Raw genomic sequence first — 25,199 nt, 5'->3', positions numbered from 1 at the left:
TCATCTGTTTATTATAAAATCCATACTAAGATCACGGGAAACAAAGATGGAGATCAGACCAGATAAATCATCTGGTTGGGTATCGGCAAGTCTATGAGTCTCGTGAGGTTGTCCAACGCCCCCAAGAAAAAAAGATGTCAACACTCAAAGTACCCATACATATAAAAATCGATGAAAACAGATGATATTATTTTTTTTAAGTGATGTTTTACAGATAAAATGTACCAAAGAACAAATCTAACTCGCTCTTAGCTGACCGATGATAGACCATCATTGCCTATGTCACTACCTTAACTCTGCTATGTCACTGCCTCAACTCTGCTTAGTTGAGGTAGTCACACAGCAGTGTTGGGGCAACGGGTGAGCGGGAGGGGGGGGGGGTTGCACATTGGGCTGTGTAGAAGTACCCTCGCCTCCTTAAAACATTTCCCAAAAGATTCTTAATCCCTTGCCAGGTCTGTAAAACATTCATTCAGCTCTCAACCTTCTTTCTAATGTATATGTCCACCTTCAGGCCAGGTTCATGATGTTGATGTAAAGGGAGAAGAAGGAACTAAACTTTATTTTTTTTTTTTATGTGAGAATAAGACCAAAGAGATTGTAATTCTCCCTAAGAAGAAAGTTATAAAGACATATAGAAACAAAATTTTGCCAAAGAGACAGGGGATGTAATAAAGGGGTCACCTCTGGATGGTGACAAATAAAATGTGGGAGCTAGTTGTTTTTCAGAGAATAAAATTTTGATCTGTCTGGGCCCCAGAGTGCTTGTCTGCCTTGTGTGCTTTCCCTCACCTAACCACTATTCCCAACACCTTCGATACAATGGCCTAGTAAAACACGACATGGAGAGAAAGGAAGGGCTGCACATCCCATCTATGGCTGATACTAATGCCGCCAGGTCTATTTTAAAAATCACCACCAGGGTGTCTGTATATAATTTGATCAAACCATAATAGCCCCGTGTACCACGTGCAGGTCGCCTGGTTCACATGGGTCCCTACACTAACTCCACACCGTGTCTGTCGGTGGCTGCCAACCCTGCAAAGCGTGCACATGCAGGGAAGGGAGGCCATGGAATGGCCCTGCAACCCCGATGTCACAGGACCAAACCCAAAATGCCCCACCAATGGCCTATTTGATGGGCAAATTAATAAAGTTACAATCCTTTTTTAAAACTTCTCAGTACAATAATGTGCTCCTTCACAAGGTCTGTCAAGTGCCTCATAGTCATGTCTAGCAGTCAACGATCTCTTACCAAGGTACACTACCCAAAAGTAGCCTCTGAACCAGACCCACTGCCTAATCAGACCAAACCTTTAATCATTGACATACTGTATCTGCCTGAGTTGTATCTACATGCCTAGTTTTTCAGTAATCTGACATTTCTATCTGGGTGCGTTAACATTTTTGTTAATGATTGTACTTTGCCATTATCTAAATACAGTAGTACCTTGGATTACGAGCATAATTCGTTCCGGGACTGCGCTTGTAATCCAAATCCACTCTTTAACCAAAGCAAGTTTTCCCATAAGAAATCAATGAAATGCAGACAATTGGTTCCACACCCCAAAAATAACAGCTATGGAGAGATTACCTCCACAGTCCTGTCCCCTGATGTAAGCCCCAGCCTGAAGTGGATCTGCCATGATTTTAGAAGGTGAGGGAGACTTTCTGGGTCAGAGTACAGGGCTGTAGACCCCGCTATGCAGACCATGCCCCTCCTCCATTTCCACTCCCACCCAGTACAGGGAGCCCTTAAACAAAGCAATGCTCTTAAACCAAGTTACAATTTTGAAAAACTGTGAGCTCTTCTGGCAAAACGCTCTCAATCCAAGTTACTCTTTAACCAAGGAACCACGGTATCTCAATAAGAGTTAATTCATATTTATCTGGCAAATGTACTCATTCTCTACTCCATAGGCTGTAGTGCGTTGCAGAGATGAACCTGTAACTTTATCGGATTAAACATGCATGGAACATTTTTTTTATCTGCCACAACCACGTAGGAGTGGAAGCATTGCTGGCCATATGTCAACCCATCCCGAGTATACAATTTGCTCACTACACTAATGTTGACACAGTAATAGAACCCCCCTTCCCATTGCTTGGACCACCAAACCATAAGTACAAGAACTTTGACCTCAATTTTCACAAAAATGTTGAGCAGCTTGAGCTTTTGGAAAGTCTGTGAAAACTGATAATGTATTAAATAAACCAGATCATTGTGCTTAAATAAACCAGATCATTGTGCTTATCTCCAGCAGCTGCCGCCCCATCACACAGTGGTAATGGTCTATCTCCAACAATTATTAGGCATAAAGTGGAGTAATGTCAGATGTAATAACATAAAATCTGGGTCCGCCTGCAGCTGTCTCCGTACGTCAGGATCGCATTTTCGCTTGTGTTTTGCTAAGACGTCTGATGTTTCGTTAATTGTATGAAAATTGGAAAAAAAAAAAAGGTCAAATTTTCTTACAAGTCTATAAAGAGGTGTCTTGTTTTCTTAGTATAAGAAGAGCGGCTTAGCCTCAATTAAATATCATAGTTTGTAACCCGTTCATATAGAGGTTACATGCGAGGAAGGTAAACATGTTATGGTATTACGATCACTTGTTGCTTACAGTCAGATACCAAAGATGTCGACTGAGGAAGAGCCCGTAACTGGAGGACAATAAAAGTCTAAATCCTTAAGACAACAATGAATGATTAGAGAAATGTCTTCCCGTCTACGCACAACTGGACCTTCATTCAGCTGTCATCCAAGATCAGATGGTTCTAGTATGCCAAAGGTTTAGAGAGAAACTTTCCACCAGAAAGTTTTTTTTTTGCTGCCCCCAAACAATCAATAGTCTTAGAATAATATGGCAGAAAAGAGTTTTCACCAAATAATTCATTCAAGAACCAGTAGAGAAGGGTGGCTTGCCTACAATGTGTTGACTAGTTCCAAAAGAAGAGTTGACTAATAGTGAACGCTAAGTAAGCAGCACTGGCTGAGCACTTGACTGCAGGGCATTGCATTCGGAAGTGAGGTCTTTAACGATAGGAGATTGGCTCAATGTATAGATCTGATCAGAACCTTAGTCTTGCAACTAATATATCAGATACTTCTGCTTCCAAGGGAGAACCATAATGCTCTGTCTACCTGTGTATATGTTGCAGTAACATCTAAGCTTTGAGTCTTGACAAGGACTATGTATGTCAACTTTTGCTGCGTCATTTCCTGACCAAACTTTAAAGTCACTGGCAGGGGTGCGACTGACATGTTGCCTACAGGTTCCTCCAAGTTACAAACAGCAGCTATACTGGGTCAGCAAGCAGGTGCCCAGGAGGAGAAGATGGAGACTGGTCTCTGAAAGGACAATATGGCTACTGGGAGGGGGAGAAGTCACTCAACATGTGATGCAAAATAGAGCAAAACAACTTTCATTCCAAAAGATAGGAAAAAAATGAATGGATCATGGTCATGAACAGCTTGAATTTCACTATTTTTGTGAACTGGTTATGACTAATACAATATGGTGTACTCGTACAGTCCCGATCAACCATAGTCTTTTATTGATTAAAGAATCCAGCCTAGCCGATCCTTTCTTTGCTAAGTGCCTCTCAAGTATTGGTCATGGAGAAATTTCAAGAGGTGTGAGAGCTATTTTGCATATCCTTTCTTCCCATAATTCTCAGTGGAGCAGCAATGGCCTAACAAGTCTCCACACGTCTTTATGACTGGCTCTCCTTAAGAAGAGTCACTACCCCTTTGACTCACATCAGATAGGTGGAAATGCCCAAATTGTGGTGGTAAACTTCCTTCTTCTCAGTTTACATAAAGACTATTATGTAAGCTGATCTTACATTAAGAATTTCACATGCTGACTATTCCTTCTTGGTTGGGCTGTGAAAATTGTCCATTTAGGTAACGATGTCCTACAAACTGGTCTGGGTTTCTATCTGTTTTCGACCATAACTCACTTTTCAACTACAGGACCCAATGAAGACCGAAGAAATCCATTTTGGCGCATCTACTTTTCAACAAATATCTGCCCATCTGTCACACCTGTAAATGGTTGATTATAGCTGACTATATACATTAAATGAGTGTTTGCGGTAGGACTGACTGATCATCAGATTGACATGGTGGTCTGCCAACTCTCCCCCAACTGCAATTGGCGAGTGGGATATTGGATTTCAAAAGTCCTATCCTTTTGTTCAGGTGAAAAAAAATAGTTACCTGTTCAAGGAATCAGGTTGATGTTTTCATATTCATATTCCACAAGCCCCTGGAGAATCCCACCAAGGGAAACATCTGCCAAGAGTTTGTATGTTCTCTCCAGGTTTCCTCCCACACCCGAAACATAGGTCAATTTAGATTGTGAGCCCTAATGGGTACAGGGACAAAAATTGGCAAACTACCTAAAGTGCTGTGGAATCGTCAAATGAGAGCATTATAAAGCATTACAGCCCTGGGGTCCTGGGTTCATCATGTTTACATGTCCCCACCAAGGATAACATCTCACATCCAAAACATATACTGTAGATAGGTGAATTTGGAATTTAGATTGAGAGCAGGGCAGGGAATTATTATAGGTATCGGAATATATCCACACTATAACTGTGCTAAATAAAAGTAAATGACATCACAGCATACTGTCCACTAAAAGTGGTCCCGGCCACAGTCCCACCAATGTCTCCTGTTCAGATAGTATCAGACTATATAGTGCCGTCTTGGAATGAATCGTGGAGGAATCCTCTATGTACAGAAGACGATCCAAGAATATGAGATGTTACAGCGTTTTTATTCACTTCGCCGCGATACCAATTTGCCCCCAGTCGCTGTATTCATTACGTGGTTGCTGGTTCAGCAAGTCCTAAAGTCAATAAATGACTTCCCGTCCGCAGATGGTCCAGTGCTGCACAATGACTGTGTGCGCCAGTCAGGAGATGTCCGGAATAATAGATGATCGCATTTAGCTGTCTCCCGGTGAAGCATTGTTCTAATTACCTCCACACCGCCGGCACGGCCAGTGCTCATTCACTTATAGGAATATTCTGTGCTGGAAGAATGGGGTGATATATATTCAGGAAACGTTTATCTGAAGATGAGGCGAAGACGGCTGAAGTCATATACTGTATTATTAGGGAGATGTATTCTGTCTGTGGCCGGAATGCTGAACGTAGGACGTTCCTATCGGGGGGCTGAGGACAGGCCGTTAATTCACTGATCACTTCGGTATAACCTCATGTAGATTTAATAGTCCACAACACTGTAGTATATCCAACCTCAGGTAGTCCACAACCCTGCAGTATATCCTCAGTCACTAGTAATACTAGTAATAGACTCAGGACCCTGGAGGTAATACAATGTATTCCGGAAGACCCAGGCTTAGAAAAACATAGCCGCTTTCTGTCAGAAACAGCACCTCTCCTGTCCTCAGGTTGGGTGTGGGGTTTTACAGCCCAATTCCACTGAAGTGAATGGAGCTGAACGGTAATACCATACACAACCTGAGGACGGGGTGGCGCTGTTTTTTCAAGAAAGTAGCTGTGTTTCTTCTAGTCCTGGATAACTCTTTAAGACTCTTCCTTTCTTCACATTATGTTATGTCTGGTGCTCGTGCTACTACTGAAGTTTTCATCGTCATTTTGGGCGACTCCCAGTATCCCATAATAGGAATGTGGTCACAGAATCTTAGACATTTTTGCAAATTTATTTAAAAGGAAAAACTAAACTTTTGCATAGATATCAGTAATCAGAGTATGGCTATGACACTGGACAAGGAGGGGGACATTTACTATTATTGAGCCCCTGGTGTATGCCAGGAGAAGGCGCAGATTATTGCCTTCTCCCTGGCATACGCCAGCCGCGGCTGCTGCAGGAGCTGTATACAGCAGTACAGGGAACCATATCAGCCCAATTGGGCTGATTGGTTCCCTTTAAGGACCCGTTAGTGACCGTAAGGGTCCTATTCCACGGGCCGAGGAGGGCCCGATCAACGATGTAAACGAGCTGCGATCTGCTAGATCGCCGCTCGTTTACTGGGCCTACTCCACGGCCCGATGATCGTTGAGCGAGGGCTGCAAGGACATCGTTACCGATGTCCTTGCAGCCCTTGCAGCAGCAGCATACATTACCTGCAGGTCTTCTCAGCGCGGTCTTCATCCCAGGGTCCCGTGCGCTTTATCTTCTGAATGGCCGGTCAGCTGACAGGCCACACTCAGCCAATCACAGGCCGCGGCGGTCCCAGCCTGTGATTGGCTGAGTGATCCGTCAGCTGACCTGCCATTCAGAAGATAGAGAGCGCGGGACCCAGGGATGAAGACAGCGCGGAGAAGACCTGCAGGTTATGTATGCTGCTGCTGCTGCTGTCAAATCGTTGGTCGCCCGCCTTGCACCGCTATTCAACCGTAGCAATGCGCGGTGGGGGAACGATGATTTTAGGTCTGGCCCTAAATGAATGATCAGCCGATGACACGATCATCGGCTGATCGTTCTCTCTATTTCACCGAACGATAATCGGCCGAATCGGGCTAAATGGGGCGGATCCAGCCGATTATCGTTACTGTGGAATAGGGCCCTAAGGACCCAGATAGAAGCTCCTGAGCTCGCTTCATAGCTGTAAACCCCGGGAGGGCGTACATTTATACCCTCTTGCGTAAAAGCCCAGGCGCCGAGGGTGTAAATGTACGCCCCCTGTCATTATGGGGTAAATACTCACAATAATGACAATGTTTGCATTTATAATTTCCACTAATTTCACTTCCTTTTTTCAGCCATGTTTTGTTCCTCTCCTGTTCTTCTGGAACCAGTCCCTCACAATCACATCTTGTAGGCTGTGACACCTAGGAACACGCTATTCATGGGCGTTGTGAAGCCTCCTCTGCTATAGATGTACGACCCTCTGCTAGAGATGTACAACCCTCTGCTAGAGATGTACGACCCTCTGCTATATATTCAGGAAACGTTTATCTGAAGATGAGGCGAAGACGGCTGAAGTCATATACTGTATTATTAGGGAGATGTATTCTGTCTGTGGCCGGAATGCTGAACGTAGGACGTTCCTATCGGGGGGCTGAGGACAGGCCGTTAATTCACTGATCACTTCGGTATAACCTCATGTAGATTTAATAGTCCACAACACTGTAGTATATCCAACCTCAGGTAGTCCACAACCCTGCAGTATATCCTCAGTCACTAGTAATACTAGTAATAGACTCAGGACCCTGGAGGTAATACAATGTATTCCGGAAGACCCAGGCTTAGAAAAACATAGCCGCTTTCTGTCAGAAACAGCACCTCTCCTGTCCTCAGGTTGGGTGTGGGGTTTTACAGCCCAATTCCACTGAAGTGAATGGAGCTGAACGGTAATACCATATACAACCTTCCTTTTTTTGTTCCTCTCCTGTTCTTCTGGAACCAGTCCCTCACAATCACATCTTGTAGGCTGTGACACCTAGGAACACGCTATTCATGGGTGTTGTGAAGCCTCCTCTGCTATAGATGTACGACCCTCTGCTAGAGATGTACGACCCTCTGCTAGAGATGTACGACCCTCTGCTAGAGATGTACGACCCTCTGCTATAGATGTACGACCCTCTGCTAGAGATGTACAACCCTCTGCTAGAGATGTACGACCCTCTGCTATAGATGTACGACCCTCTGCTAGAGATGTACGACCCTCTGCTAGAGATGTACGACCCTCTGCTAGAGATGTACGACCCTCTGCTAGAGATGTATGACCCTCTGCTAGAGATGTACGACCCTCTGCTATAGATGTACTGTATGACCCTCTGCTATACATGAACGACCCTCTGCTATAGATGTAGGACCCTCTGCTATAGATGTAGGACCCTCTGCTATAGATGTACGACCCTCTGCTATAGATGTACGACCCTCTGCTATAGATGTACGACCCTCTGCTATAGATTTACTGTATGACCCTCTGCTATAGATGTACGACCCTCTGCTATAGATGTACGACCCTCTGCTATACATGAACGACCCTCTGCTAGAGATGTACGACCCTCTGCTATAGATGTACGACCCTCTGCTATACATGAACGACCCTCTGCTATAGATGTACGACCCTCTGCTATAGATGTACGACCCTCTGCTATAGATGTACGACCCTCTTCTATAGATGTACGACCCTCTGCTATAGATGTACGACCCTCAGCTAGAGATGTACGACCCTCTGCTAGAGATGTACGACCCTCTGCTAGAGATGTACGACCCTCTGCTAGAGAAGGACGACCCTCTGCTAGAGATGGACGACCCTCTGCTAGAGATGGACGACCCTCTGCTAGAGATGGACGACCCTCTGCTAGAGATGGACGACCCTCTGCTAGAGATGGACGACCCTCTGCTATGGATGGACGACCCTCTGCTATGGATGGACGACCCTCTGCTAGAGATGTACGACCCTCTGCTAGAGATGTACGACCCTCTGCTAGAGATGTACTGTATGACCCTCTGCTATACATGAACGACCCTCTGCTATAGATGTAGGACCCTCTGCTATAGATGTACGACCTTCTGCTATAGATGTACGACCCTCTGCTATAGATTTACTGTATGACCCTCTGCTATAGATGTATGACCCTCTGCTACAGATGTACGACCCTCTGCTATACATGAACGACCCTCTGCTAGAGATGTACGACCCTCTGCTAGAGATGTACGACCCTCTGCTATAGATGTACCACCCTCTGCTATACATGTACGACCCTCTGCTATAGATGTACGACCCTCTGCTATAGATGTATGACCCTTAGTTATACATGTACGACCCTCTGCTATAGATGTACAACCCTCTGCTATAGATGTACGACCCTTAGCTATACATGTACGACCCTCTGCTATAGATGTACGACCTTCTGCTATAGATGTATGACCCTCTGCTATACATGTACGACCCTCTGCTATAGATGTACGACCCTCTGCTATAGATGTACGACCCTTTGCTATACATGTACGACCCTCTGCTATAGATGTACGACCCTCTGCTATACATGTACGACCCTCTGCTATACATGTACGACCCTCTGCTATACATGTACGACCCTCTGCTATAGATGTACGACCCTCTGCTATACATGTACGACCCTCTGCTATACATGTACGACCCTCTGCTATAGATGTACGACCCTCTGCTATAGATGTACGACCCTCTGCTAGAGATGTACGACCCTCTGCTAGAGATGTACGACCCTCTGCTATACATGTACGACCCTCTGCTATACATGTACGACCCTCTTCTATAGATGTACGACCCTCTGCTATAGATGTACGACCCTCTGCTATAGATGTGAGACCCTCTGCTACAGATGTACGACCCTCTGCTAGAGATGTACGACCCTCTGCTAGAGATGTACGACCCTCTGCTATAGATGTACGACCCTCTGCTATAGATGTACGACCCTCTGCTATACATGTACGACCCTCTGCTATAGATGTATGACCCTCAGGCAGCCGCCAGTGTTTTAGCCCTTTTATAACCGCATCCATAATGTGAACGCCAACCTAGAGGGATTGTTCTGTCGCCTATAACGCTGTTCTAATAATGAGGTTATCAGTTTGATCCGTTTGAGTTTGTTTTTTTTTAAAGACCGACCACAACTGATGCCACAACTGATGGCACAACCGATGCCACAACTGATGCCACAACCGATGCCTTAACTAATGCCATGAAGGCCATGAAGGCACCAGTTGTCATCAGGTTTTCTTTAACCCCTTGCCTCCGCAGCCTGTTTTGGCCTTAATGACCAGGGCCTATTTTTCAAATCTGACCTGTTTCTCTTTTTGTAGTGATAACTCTGCGATGCTTTTAACTATTGCGGTTACTCTGAGATTGTTTTTTTGTGACATACTCCTCTTTATGTTTATGGTATACTTTTGTTGATACACTCAAGTAGTTTTTTGTAAAAAGCACAACATTTGCGCAAAAATTTGAAAAATTTACATTTCTTTCTATTCAAAATTCTCTTGTTCTAAGAAAGATCGTCATATCACATAAAATAATTATTACTGCAACATCTACAACATATTTATCCTACAAAAATGGGCTATACACCAGTATACTCACAATCTCAAAAATCTTTATTAAATAATTATATTAAAATTATAAATGCAGAGCAGAATAAAAATATTCCTTCACACAGGATGGTAATACACAGTAATATACAGTATTGGAGGACAATTAGCTATAGCATAATAAAGCCCACAGTGGATACAAATAACCTGATCACATAAAAAAAAAAAAAAAATGGCGTAATGCCTCCATAAAGTGCTGCAGATCTCCATATCTCCTCTAGATACTAAAGTGCATGTGCCAATACAGTCTCATATAAGTAAAATAGCATCCAGAAGACCGAAAAACTGTGACATTACCTGTGCTACTGTGTGTAGTTCCCCCCGTCTACAACATCTACAACATGTCTACTTTATGGTGCCGTCATTTGGTGAACGTCCTTTTACTTGTTAGGATGTTAGAGGACTTTGAAATATTGCAGCGATTTTTTAAATTTTCAGGAAAATTTCAAATTCTGATTTTATTAGGGACCAGTTCAGTTCTGAAGTGGATTTGTGGGGCCTGTATGTTAGTTACCCCCATAAATCTCTCCACTGTAAAGACTGCACCCCTCAAAGTATTCAAAGTAACATTTCATAAGTTTATTAACCCTTTAGGTTTTTCACAGAAATTTAAGCAAGTTGGAGGGGAAATTTAAAATTTTCATTTTTTGGGCAGATATTCCATTTTAATCCATTTTTTCCTCTAACACAGCAAATACTAACTGAGAAATGGAACTCCATATTTATTCTGCTTGTTCCAATGTTTCTAGATATCCGCCATATGTGGCTGCAGTCCGTCACTTGACTCAACCACAGGCTGCAGACATGACAGAGACCTGGGGAATTTTGGGGCCTTTTTTTATTTCAGGTTTTTTTTAGCCAGTATATCATGTCACAGAGGCCTTGCGGTGCCAAAATATTTGTGTAAGACAAGTTGACGTTTCCATTGGTACAATTCTGGTGAACATGTGACACCCTGATAATTTTTTGATTAATCTTTTATGAGGTGGTACGAATAAAAAACACAATTTAGCAGCTTTTTTTCACCATTTTTTTGTTTGCCGCTTACTATACGTCACATAAGACATGTTATCTTTATTCGTCAGGTTGGTACGATTACAGTGATATCCATGTTATATAGCTTTTGTTATAGTTTATGCCATTGATACTATATACACTGTTTGTGTCTTGCATATTGTAAGGGCAGTAATATTAAAATTTTTTCGCCAAGGGACTTATGTGAGGGATTTTTCTTTTGCGGCATAAGCTAAAGTTTTTAGTGGTACACCTTTTGGGTACATGTGATGTTTTGATAGCTGTTTTCTTTATTTTTTTAGGGGCGGGATTAACAAATTTTTTTTATTTTGATTAGTTTTTCATTTTTTTTTTATGGCGTTAATGAGGTGGGTTAAATAATGTAACTGGTTAATAGACGGCGTCATTACGGACGCAATGATACCAAACATATGTATCTTATTTATAGGGGATCATTTATAAAGGGGGATGGGGAATGTGTATATTTATATATTTTATTTATTTTAATTAATTATTTATTTAATTTATGTATGTATTTATTTGTGTGTGTGTGTTTTTTTTACTTTTACTTTTGCAGGTATATATATAATGCAGTACAGCACCTGATCTGTGCTGTACTGCATTATATACTGAATGAGTGGTCAGTGTAACAAACTGACCATTCATTCAAAAGATCAGGTCCCTGCAGTGCAGGGTCCTGATCGTTACTATCCATAGTAACCCAGACGCACCGGGTAGCGTCCGGGTTACTATGGTAACCCCCAGGAGGTGCTGGAAGCTCCGGATGGGGGCCACCTCTGGGGGGGGAGCCTGGAAGCTCCGGGCGTGGGGGCGGCGGAGGCGGATAGCGCTGGAAGCTCCCGGCGGGGGGGCTTCTCCGGGGGGTTGCTGGCTCCGGGGGAGATGGTGGGCTGCAAGCTCCGGGCGCGCGCCGTGGGGCTGTAAGCTCTGGGCGCGGGTGGGGGGCTGTAAGCTCCGGGCGCGGGTAGGGGGCATTGTGCTGTAAGCTCCGGGCGGCGGGGGAGAGGGGGCGCTGGAAGCACGGGGAGGACGGGGGGGCCTGGAGAGGACATCGGCAGTGGCAGCAGGAAGAGGCAATGTGCCACAGCCTCCTCCTGCTGCCCGATGGACGAGGGAGCCTGCGGATCTCTCCATAGACGCTGCGGTCGCAACGACCGCGGCGTCTGTAGGGTTAATTGCCCGGGGGGAGCGCGGCTCCCCTCCGGGCAGGGGCAGCGGGAGGAGGTTGTGTGACACAGCCTCCTCCTGCTGCCAGATCTCATATAGAGACAGTAGGGGGAGGCAGAGAAGGCATGACGCCCAGGGACGTCATGATGCGGAATGGCACTGCTTTTCATGACGTCCCTGGACGTCATATTGAGGGAAGGGGTTAATTTATACGTTTATTCCATCAGCTTTTTCCTCTTTTATTAATTTGAATCATCTTCTATATATAAATCAATGTGAAAAGGGGCACTACTATAGGGACATCACACAAGGGGCAGCAGCACAGGGGGCCAATCTACTATAGGGATACAACTCAGCCAGCTATTACAGGGCCAGCACCAGCGGGTGCCATTTACTATAGGAGACAACAGGGAGCCCTCTACGGTAGATGGATAGTGCTGAGCTTCCTCCTCTATTCTTCTCGGAGCACCGCAGGCAAAAGCCGGCCTATGTAGAATGCAACCATGCCTCCGGCTCTCCATAGACTTTAATGGATGCAGCACCGTTCACCGGACATATACAGTTGTACAAACTCTTGGAATTCCTGCCCCGACCCTGACCATACTATCAGTATGTTGTCTATGTATCTGACTAATAAAGCTATATTTGCTGCAAAAATATTCCTGACAATAATGACCTCATCCTCCCACTCTGCTAAATAAAGATTAGCATAAGTTGGGGGCGAGCCGTGTCCCCATGGCCGCTCCAGCTCGCTGACAAATACCTTGGGAAGGCATTGTTACAGAGGACAAAGGACTTCACATATGAGAGGTGGTTGGGATCCACAACGCCTGACGTACAGCCTGTACCCCGACATCCTGAGGGGCGTCCTCTATAGGCACTACACATAGATGAGAGAAAACTGACACCTAATGACAATGACTCATTCCAGATCCTTGGGATCAGGCAGATGTGACAGGACAGTAAGGAGGGGGCGCAGCGTCCAATCAAGATATTTGGACAGGGGTTCTGTGACCGGATCCCTCCCTGCCATCATGGGTCACCCTGGGGGGTGTAGATTTTTACACAGTTTAGTGAGTGCAGCTCTGCAGTATAATACAGGATGTGACTCAGGATCAGTAATGTATGTACACAGTGACCCCACCAGCAGAATAGTGAGTGCAGCTCTGGAGTATAATACAGGATGTAACTCAGGATGAGTAATGTATGTACACAGTGACCCCACCAGCAGAATAGTGAGTGCAGCTCTGGAGTATAATACAGGATGTAACTCAGGATGAGTAATGTATGTACACAGTGACCCCACCAGCAGAATAGTGAGTGCAGCTCTGAGGTATAACACAGGATGTAACTCAGGATCAGTAATGTATGTACACAGTGACCTCACCAGCAGAATAGTGAGTGCAGCTCTGGGGTATAATACAGGATGTGACTCAGGATCAGTAATGTATGTACACAGTGACTCCAGTCTGTACCTCAATCTGTTTCACAGAGCTCAGCAAGCAGTAAAGTGAGATGAGGCAGTGACCCATTGGAGACCTCTACCAGTGGTCGGGACTACACTTCCCATGATTCTCAGCAGTTGTCTGCGCATGACGTCACACGTCGGGGGGAGAGGCCAGGCGCTCCTCCTGTGTCAGTACAGAGAGCAGCGGCAGCAGCCGAAAGATGAGGGCAGGAGGAGCCGGGGACTCCCCGCCAGGACTACAACTCCCGGCACCCCCCACGGCGGGGGAGACCAGCACACCGCACCGATTAGACATGGCGGCGGACGACCCTCCGTTCGTCCTGGGGAGACCGCGCTTTGCGCAGGTAAGGTGTCCGCTCCTCAGGCGCTGCCAGCCGGCTCCCTCCTGAGTGTAGCTCATCCCTGGACTGGGGGGCGCTGTGTTTTGACAGTTGACTCCACCCCCGCGTCTTACTCTGCCACGCCTGATTGGTTGTTGTAATTGTCATTTGAAAGTGTGGGCGGGCCGCACGGGTGCCGAGAGAAGTCAAGATTGGCGAGTTGTTTCGTGTATGGGCGTGGTTATCAGGGAAGGGGCGGGGAAAAGCCAGTGACTGACATACCCTATAGAGATGGATCCGGGTTATATGTCCAATATAGTACATCTATACAGTCCAGGAGAGGTTATATATATGTAATATAGAATGTATGTCCTATATACCGCAGTATAGAATATATATATCCCATATACCTGTATGCTGCAGTATAGAATATATATATCCCATATACCTGTATACTGCAGTATAGAATATACATGTATCCCATATACCTGTATACTGCAGCATAGAATATATATGTATCCCATATACCTGTATACTGCAGTATAGAATATATATATCCCATATACCTGTATACTGCAGTATAGTATATATATGTATCCCATATACCTGTATACTGCAGTATAGTATATATATGTATCCCATAAAGCTGTATACTGCAGTATAGAATATATATGTGTAATATAGAATGTATGTCCTATATACCGCAGTATAGAATATATATATCCCATATACCTGTATACTGCAGCATAGAATATACATGTATCCCATATACCTGTATACTGCAGTATAGAATATATATATCCCATATACCTGTATACTGCAGTATAGAATATATATATCCCATATACCTGTATACTGCAGTATAGAATATATATATCCCATATACCTGTATACTGCAGTATAGAATATACATGTATCCCATATACCTGTATACTGCAGTATAGTATATATATATATGTATCCCATATACCTGTATACTGCAGCATAGAATATACATGTATCCCATATACCTGTATACTGCAGTATAGAATATATATATATGTATCCCATATACCTGTATACTGCAGCATAGAATATATATATCCCATATACCTGTATACTGCAGCATAGAATATACATGTATCCCATATACCTGTATACTGCAGCATAGAATATATATATCCCATATACCTGTATACTGCAGTATAGAATATATATATCCCATATACCTGTATACTGCAGCATAGAATATACATGTATCCCATATACCTGTATACTGCAGCATAGAATATACATTTATCCCATATACCTGTATACTGCAGTATAGTATATATATGTATCCCATATACCTGTATACTGCAGTATAGTATATATATGTATCCCATATACCTGTATACTGCAGTATAGAATATACATGTATCCCATATACCTGTATACTGCAGCATAGAATATACATGTATCCCATATACCTGTATACTGCAGCATAGAATATACATGTATCCCATATACCTGTATACTGCAGCATAGAATATACATGTATCCCATATACCTGTATACTGCAGCATAGAATATACATGTATCCCATATACCTGTATACTGCAGCATAGAATATACATGTATCCCATATACCTGTATACTGCAGTATAGAATATATATATATGTATCCCATATACCTGTATACTGCAGCATAGAATATATATATCCCATATACCTGTATACTGCAGCATAGAATATACATGTATCCCATATACCTGTATACTGCAGCATAGAATATACATGTATCCCATATACCTGTATACTGCAAAAGCAGCGGTGTCTCCTTTTGGACGCACAGTCCTCAGCCGGGTTGGCTTACACCCAGCACGTAATCCAGAAAAAGCAATTGGGAGGACAGCGTCTCTTACGTATCAAATATGCATATGGCAAAATAAAGAAAGTTTTTTGATACGTAAGAGACGCTGTCCTCCCAATTGCTTTTTCTGAATATATTGCCCATATACCTGTATACTGTAGTTTAAAAGATATATCCTATACACCTGTATACATAATATAGAATCCATATCTCATATACCTGTATACTGCAGTTTAAAAGATATATCCTATACACCTGTATACATAATATAGAATCCATATCTCATATACCTGTATACTGCAGTATAGAGTATATATCCTATACACATGTACACATAATATACAATATATATCCTATACACCTGTATACATAATATACAACATATATCCTATACACCTGTATACTGCAGTATAGAATATATATCCTATATACCTGTATACTGCAGTATAGAGTATATATCCTATACACATGTACACATAATATACAACATATATCCTATACACCTGTATACTGCAGTATAGAATATATATCCTATATACCTGTATACTGCAGTATAGATTATACACCCTATATACCTGTACACATAATATACAATATATATCCTATACACCTGTATACTGCAGTATAGATTATACACCCTATATACCTGTACACATAATATACAATATATATCCTATATACCTATATACTGTAGTATAGATTATATATCCTATATACCTGTACACATAATATACAATATATATCCTATACACCTATATACTATGGCTGCGTTCACACTACGTATATTTCCGTCAGTATATTTCAGTCAGTATTGCAACCAAAACCAGGAGTGGATTAAAAACACAGAAAGGATCTGTCCACACAATGTTGAAATTGAGTGGATGGCCGCCATATAACAGTAAATAACGGCCATTATTTCAATATAAAAGCCGTTGTTCTAAAATAACAGCAAATATTTGCCATTAAATGACGGCCATCCACTCAATTTCAACATTGTGTGAACAGATCCTTTCTGTGTTTTTAATCCACTCCTGGTTTTGGTTGCAATACTGACTGAAATATACATATACTGAGTGAAATATATGTAGTGTGAACGCAGCCATATACTGCAGTATAGAATATATATCCTATATACCTGTATACTGCAGTATAGATTATACAGTGGTACCTTGGTTTAAGAGTAACTTGGTTTAAGAGCATTTTGGTTTAAGAGCTCACAGTTTTTCAAAATTGTAACTTGGTGTAAGAGCATTGCTTTGGTTTAAGAGCTCCCTGTACAGGGTGGAGTAGGGGCATGGTCTGCATAGCAGGGTCTACAGCCCTGCACTCTGACCCAGGAAGTCTCCCTCACCTTCCAAATCATAGCAGATCCACTTCAGGCTGGGGCTCACATCAGGGGACAGGACTGTGGAGGTAATCTCTCCATAGCTGTAACCCCTCTCTCCCCGGACAGAGAGTGCTGCATGTATGTGCCCACATCTGTCCTGCTCATTCCTTCATGCTCCCTGCAGTCTCTGTCCGCCCTTGTGTTTCCCATCCTCTCCATTACTGCACAGTAACTTATAATATAACATATTCTGCTGTTTCTGAATGTTTGTTTAATCTGTTTAACTTGTTATACAGAATAATAAATCATTATTTTGGGGTGTGGAACCAATTGTCTGCATATCAGTGATTTCTTATGGGAAAATTTGCTTTGGTTTAAGAGTGGATTTGGATTACAAGCACGGTGTCGGAACGAATTATGCTCGTAATCCAAGGCACCACTGTATATCCTATATACCTGTATACACTCTCATAGATCATTTGTCCTTTATACTAGTATACACTGTCAGGGTATATGCACACGAAGCAGTTGTCGCTGAAAACTCTGTGCGGAATCCGCCGTTCGTCCCCGCGCTCTCCCACTTCAGTCTCCACCGGCTCCATAGACTCCATTGTATGCTTGGGCGGATTCCGCTGTCTGCTGAAAGAAATGTCATGTTTTGGATTCCGCACAGAGTGTTCAGCGACAAAACCTCTGTGTGCATATACCCTTATAGGTTACGTGTCCTGGATACCTTTATACGCTGGTATAGAGTATAAGCCCTGTATACGCTGTTATAGCTTATGTGTCGTATATACCTGTATACGCTGGTGTAGAGTATATGCCCTGTATACACTTTTACATGTCCTGTATACTTGTATATGCTGGTATAGAATATATGTCCTTTATACACTGTTATAGGTTACATGTCCTATATACCTGTAAACGCTGGTATAGTGTATATGCCTGTATACACTGTCATAGCTTATGTGTCCTATATAACTGTACTGTATACGCTGGTGTAGAGTGTTACGTGTCCTGTATACACTGTTACGTGTCCTGGATACGCTGGTGTATGCCCTGTACACACTGTTACGTGTCCTGGATACGCTGGTGTATGCCCTGTACACACAGTTACGTGTCCTGTGTATGCACTGTATACACTGTATACACTGTTACGCGTCCTGTATACGCTGGTGTATGCCCTGTATACACTGTTACGTGTCCTGTATATGCTGGTGTATGTCCTGTATACGCTGATGTATGCCCTGTATACACTGTTACGTGTCCTGTATATGCTGGTGTATGTCCTGTATACGCTGATGTATGCCCTGTATACACTGTTACGTGTCCTGTATATGCTGGTGTACGTCCTGTACACACTGTTACGTGTCCTGTAGACCTGTATACGCTGGTGTATGCCCTGTACATACTGTTACGTGTCCTGTATACACTGGTGTATGCCCTGTACACACTGTTACGTGTCCTGTATACGCTGGTGTATGCCCTGTATACACTGTCATGTGTCCTGTATACGCTGGTGTATGCCCTGTACACACTGTTACGTGTCCTGTATACGCTGGTGTATGTCCTGTACACACTGTAACATGTCCTGTATACGCTGGTGTATGCCCTGTACACACTGTTACGTGTCCTGTATACGCTGGTGTATGCCCTGTACACACAGTTACGTGTCCTGTGTATGCACTGTATACACTGTTACGCGTCCTGTATACGCTGGTGTATGCCCTGTACATACTGTTACGTGTCCTGTATACACTGGTGTATGCCCTGTATACACTGTTATGCGTCCTGTATACGCTGGTGTATGCCCTGTACATACTGTTACGTGTCCTGTATACACTGGTGTATGCCCTGTATACACTGTTATGCATCCTGTATACGCTGGTGTATGCCCTGTATACGCTGGTGTATGTCCTGTATACATTGGTGTATGCCCTGTATACACTGTTACGTGTCCTGTATATGCTGGTGTACATCCTGTATACGCTGATGTATGCTCTGTACACACTGTTACGTGTCCTGTATACTCTGGTGTATGCCCTGTACACACTGTTATGCGTCCTGTATAGGCTGGTGTACGTCCTGTATACTCTGGTGTATGCCCTGTATACGCTGGTGTATGCCCTGTATACGCTGTTACGTGCCCTGTATACGCTAGTGTATGCCCTGTATACACTGTTATGCGTCCTGTATACGCTGGTGTATGTCCTGTATACGCTGGTGTATGTCCTGTATACCCTGGTGTATGTCCTATATACCCTGGTGTATGCCCTGTATACGCTGGTGTATGCCCTGTATACACTGTTACGCGTCCTGTATACGCTGGTGTATGCCCTGTACATACTGTTACGTGTCCTGTATATGCTGGTGTATGTCCTGTATACACTGGTGTATGCCCTGTATACACTGTTATGCATCCTGTATACGCTGGTGTATGCCCTGTATACGCTGGTGTATGCCCTGTATACGCTGGTGTATGTCCTGTATACACTGGTGTATGCCCTGTATACACTGTTACGTGTCCTGTATATGCTGGTGTATGTCCTGTATACGCTGATGTATGCCCTGTATACACTGTTACGTGTCCTGTATACTCTGGTGTATGCCCTGTACACACTGTTATGCGTCCTGTATAGGCTGGTGTACGTCCTGTATACTCTGGTGTATGCCCTGTATACCCTGGTGTATGTCCTGTATACCCTGGTGTATGTCCTGTATACCCTGGTGTATGTCCTGTATACCCTGGTGTATGCCCTGTATACACTGTTGTATGCCCTGTATACACTGTTACGTGCCCTGTATACGCTAGTGTATGCCCTGTATACACTGTTATGCGTCCTGTATACGCTGGTGTATGTCCTGTATACGCTGGTGTATGTCCTGTATATCCTGGTGTATGCCCTGTATACGCTGGTGTATGCCCTGTATACACTGTTACGCGTCCTGTATACGCTGGTGTATGCCCTGTACATACTGTTACGTGTCCTGTATACACTGGTGTATGCCCTGTATACACTGTTATGCATCCTGTATACGCTGGTGTATGCCCTGTATACGCTGGTGTATGTCCTGTATACACTGGTGTATGTCCTGTATACACTGGTGTATGCCCTGTATACACTGTTACGTGTCCTGTATATGCTGGTGTATGTCCTGTATACGCTGATGTATGCCCTGTATACACTGTTACGTGTCCTGTATATGCTGGTGTACGTCCTGTATACGCTTATGTATGCCCTGTACACACTGTTACGTGTCCTGTATACTCTGGTGTATGCCCTGTATACACTGTTATGCGTCCTTTATAGGCTGGTGTACGTCCTGTATACTCTGGTGTATGCCCTGTATACGCTGTTACGTGCCCTGTATACGCTAGTGTATGCCCTGTATACACTGTTATGCGTCCTGTATATGCTAGTGTATGTCCTGTATACGCTGGTGTATGTCCTGTATACGCTGTTACGTGCCCTGTGTACGCTAGTGTATGCCCTGTATACACTGTTATGCGTCCTGTATACGCTGGTGTATGTCCTGTATACGCTGGTGTATGTCCTGTATACCCTGGTGTATGCCCTGTACACACTGTTACATGTCCTGTATACACTGGTGTATGCCCTGTACACACTGTTACGTGTCCTGTATACACTGGTGTATGCCCTGTACACACTGTTACGTGTCCTGTATATGCTGGTGTATGCCCTGTATACACTGTTACGTGTCCTGTATATGCTGGTGTATGCCCTGTATACATTGTCATGTGTCCTGTATACGCTGGTGTATGCCCTGTATACACTGTTACATGTCCTGTATACGCTGGTGTATGCCCTGTACACACTGTTATGTGTCCTGTATACGCTGGTGTATGCCCTGTACACACTGTTACGTGTCCTGTAGACCTGTATACGCTGGTGTATGCCCTGTATACACTGTTACATGGCCTATATACGCTGGTGTATGCCCTGTACACACTGTTACGTGTCCTGTATATGCTGGTGTATGTCCTGTATACGCTGGTGTATGTCCTGTATACGCTGTTACGTGCCCTGTATACGCTAGTGTATGCCCTGTATACACTGTTATGCGTCCTGTATACGCTGGTGTATGTCCTGTATACGCTGGTGTATGTCCTGTATACCCTGGTGTATGCCCTGTATACACTGGTGTATGCCCTGTATACACTGTTATGTGTCCTGTATACGCATGTGTATGCCCTGGAAACCTGTATACTCTGGTGTATACCCGGTATACACTGTTACTTGTCCTGTATACGCTGGTGTATGCCCTGTATACACTGTTACGTGTCCTGTATACTCTGGTGTATGCCCTGTACACACTGTTACGTGTCATGTATACGCTGGTGTATGCCCTGTACACACTGTAACATGTCCTGTATACGCTGGTGTATGCCCTGTATACACTGTTACGTGTCCTGTATATGCTGGTGTATGCCCTGTATACACTGTCATGTGTCCTGTATACGCTGGTGTATGCCCTGTATACACTGTTACATGTCCTGTATACGCTGGTGTATGCCCTGTACACACTGTTACGTGTCCTGTAGACCTGTATACGCTGGTGTATGCCCTGTATACACTGTTACATGGCCTATATACGCTGGTGTATGCCCTGTACACACTGTTACGTGTCCTGTATATGCTGGTGTATGCCCTGTATACACTGTTATGTGTCCTGTATATGCTGGTGTATGCCCTGTATACACTGTTATGTGTCCTGTATACGCTGGTGTATGCCCTGTATACACTGTTATGTGTCCTGTATACACTGGTGTATGCCCTGTATACACTGTTATGTGTCCTGTATACACTGGTGTATGCCCTGTACACACTGTTACGTGTCCTGTATACTCTGGTGTATGCCCTGTAAACACTGTTACGTGTCCTGTATATGCTGGTGTATGCCCTGTACACACTGTGACGTGTCCTGTATACTCTGGTGTATGCCCTGTACACACTGTTACGTGTCCTGTATATGCTGGTGTATGCCCTGTACACACTGTAACGTGTCCTGTATACGCTGGTGTATGCCCTGTACACACTGTTACATGTCCTGTATACGCTGGTGTATGCCCTGTACACGCTGTTACGTGTCCTGTATACACTGGTGTATGCCCTGTGCACGCTGTTACATGTCCTGTATACGCTGGTGTATGCCCTGTACACACTGTTACGTGTCCTGTATATATGCCCTGTATACACTGTTATGTGTCCTGTATACGCTGGTGTATGCCCTGTACACACTGTTACGTGTCCTGTATACGCTGGTGTATGCCCTGTACACACTGTTACATGTCCTGTATACGCTGGTGTATTCCCTGTACACACTGTTACGTGTCCTGTATACGCTGGTGTATGCCCTGTACACACTGTTATGTGTCCTATATACTCTGGTGTATGCCCTGTACACACTGTTACGTGTCCTGTATATGCTGGTGTATGCCCTGTACACACTGTTATGTGTCCTATATACTCTGGTGTATGCCCTGTACACACTGTTACGTGTCCTGTATATGCTGGTGTATGCCCTGTACACACTGTTACGTGTCCTGTATACGCTGGTGTATGCCCTGTATACGCTGGTGTATGCCCTGTATACTCTGGTGTATGCCCTGTACACACTGTTACGTGTCCTGTATACGCTGGTGTATGCCCTGTACACACTGTTACGTGTCCTGTATATATGCCCTGTATACACTGTGACGTGTCTTGTATACTCTGGTGTATGCCCTGTACACACTGTGACGTGTCCTGTGTACGCTGGTGTATGCCCTGTACACACTGTTACATGTCCTGTATACACTGGTGTATGCCCTGTACACACTGTTACGTGTCCTGTATACTCTGGTGTATGCCCTGTACACACTGTTACGTGTCCTGTATATGCTGGTGTATGCCCTGTACACACTGTAACATGTCCTGTATACGCTGGTGTATGCCCTGTACACACTGTTACATGTCCTGTATATGCTGGTGTATGTCCTGTACACACTGTAACATGTCCTGTATACGCTGGTGTATGCCCTGTACACACTGTTACGTGTCCTGTATATGCTGGTGTATGCCCTGTACACACTGTAACATGTCCTGTATACGCTGGTGTATGCCCTGTACACACTGTTACGTGTCCTGTATACGCTGGTGTATGCCCTGTATACACTGTTACATGTCCTGTATACGCTGGTGTATGCCCTGTACACACTGTTATGTGTCCTGTATACGCTGGTGTATGCCCTGTACACACTGTTACGTGTCCTGTATATGGTGGTGTATGCCCTGTACACACTGTTACGTGTCCTGTATATGCTGGTGTATGCCCTGTACACACTGTTACATGTCCTGTATACGCTGGTGTATGCCCTGTACACACTGTTATGTGTCCTGTATACGCTGGTGTATGCCCTGTACACACTGTTACGTGTCCTGTATATGGTGGTGTATGCCCTGTACACACTGTTACGTGTCCTGTATACGCTGGTGTATGCCCTGTACACACTGTTACGTGTCCTGTATACGCTGGTGTATGCCCTGTACACACTGTTACGTGTCCTGTATACGCTGGTGTATGCCCTGTATACACTGTTACGTGTCCTGTAGACCTTTATACAGCTTTATAGTTAGATTTATAGGTGCAGTAGATGACATTTTGCGTCTCTGTGGGGTTTATGAGCAGTATATAGCCCTGTATAATGCGGTTACTTATTATACACGCCCCCGCGCCATCTCCTCAGGAGATAACTTGTGACCCTCAGCGCTCCAGGATTTATATAGTTTGTTCTCGTTGTTGCCCGTAGCGACCAATCACAGCGCAGCTCTTGTATCATTCTCTGGTGGTGAAAGTGAAAGCTGACCTCTGATTGGTCGCTTTGGACAATGGAGTCTACTTTTCTCAGTTTTATATATCTCCACCATTATAAGGAATCTTGGGACCCCTCAGGCTGAAGGTGGGCAATGGTGGGGGGCGGGTTGTAGCGTCTGTAGTGCCGGAGCCAGTCACCATGTTACTCATTACAGGACATACTGCCACCTATGGATGTTTACAAAGATTTTGGTTGTGTCTTGTCTTTTGGTCGACGTGCAGAGCATTATAGGTAACCTGGCAAGCGTTCCTGCTGGAGACCCTGCCGCATCAGGTTGCTAGGCAACCGGATCCCCTTCTCCCTGTTTCGTTGATGACTGCATTGTCGTAGCTGACGCTCCCCTATGAGGGGGCAACCCGCGCACCTTTATGTTGTAGGGTTTGGTGATCTGCTTGGCTTTGGCCATCTAGACATGATGGGAATTGTAGTTTTGCAAAAACTGGAGGACCGCCTGTTCCCCATTCCTAGTGTAAGGTGTATGGGGACCTCGGGACTCTCCACTAACAGAAACCATGGGAGAGAAGGGTCTGACGCTATGGGTTTTTACTGCCCAATTCTATTGTTCTGGGAGGGTCCATAGCCAAATAGCCATCTTTGTAGGCTCAGCATGAAGAAATGACTTTTTGGGGTCCTCCTTAGCCCTTCTACTGTGCTAAAGCTCTGTTTCCATCGGTTTCAGAGGCTTCTTTGCAGTCCCTTGAAGGGACCCTATAGACTCATTTTAGGTCAGTGCAGAAGGTTTCTTAAAAGAGTTATTCAGACTTAGAAAAACATGGCTGTCCCCCCCCCCCCCCAAAAAAAAACCAGTGCCGCTCTTATCCCCAGTTTGGGTGTGAGGTTTTACAGCTCAGTTCCACTGAAGTCAATGGAGGTGAATTTGGGGTGGCGCTGTGTTTGAAAGCAAGCAGACATGTTTTTCCAATCCTGAAATGCCCCTTTAAGATGCTTCCAACACAGATGTCAGCAAAGCCTGACTCCTATCTTAAATAATATATCCCTAGCTGATGCCTGTCCCGTCACATAACCTCTACTTTCCTATGGGTGATTTTTATGGGAAGTGTTAGATCCCAATTTCTAAGGGCTTACACTATTT

General features: G+C 44.3%; 1 protein-coding gene across 2 annotated transcripts in view; it reads left to right on the top strand.

Moving 5' to 3' along the window:
* Positions 1 to 13,899: 13,899 nt before the first annotated feature.
* SFXN5 (sideroflexin 5) overlaps positions 13,900 to 25,199 on the top strand; it is a 165,252-nt gene continuing 153,952 nt past the window's right edge. For both annotated transcript variants that reach the window (XM_069976313.1, XM_069976312.1), the window contains exon 1: positions 13,900 to 14,095. In XM_069976313.1, the coding sequence (XP_069832414.1) occupies positions 13,952 to 14,095 (144 nt within the window). In that variant the 5' untranslated portion in view covers positions 13,900 to 13,951. The remainder of the gene's footprint in view (positions 14,096 to 25,199) is intronic.

Source organism: Dendropsophus ebraccatus, chromosome 7 (assembly GCF_027789765.1).
Source record: "Dendropsophus ebraccatus isolate aDenEbr1 chromosome 7, aDenEbr1.pat, whole genome shotgun sequence".
Lineage (NCBI taxonomy): Eukaryota > Metazoa > Chordata > Amphibia > Anura > Hylidae > Dendropsophus > Dendropsophus ebraccatus.
This window is presented reverse-complemented; position numbering and strand designations above follow the sequence as displayed.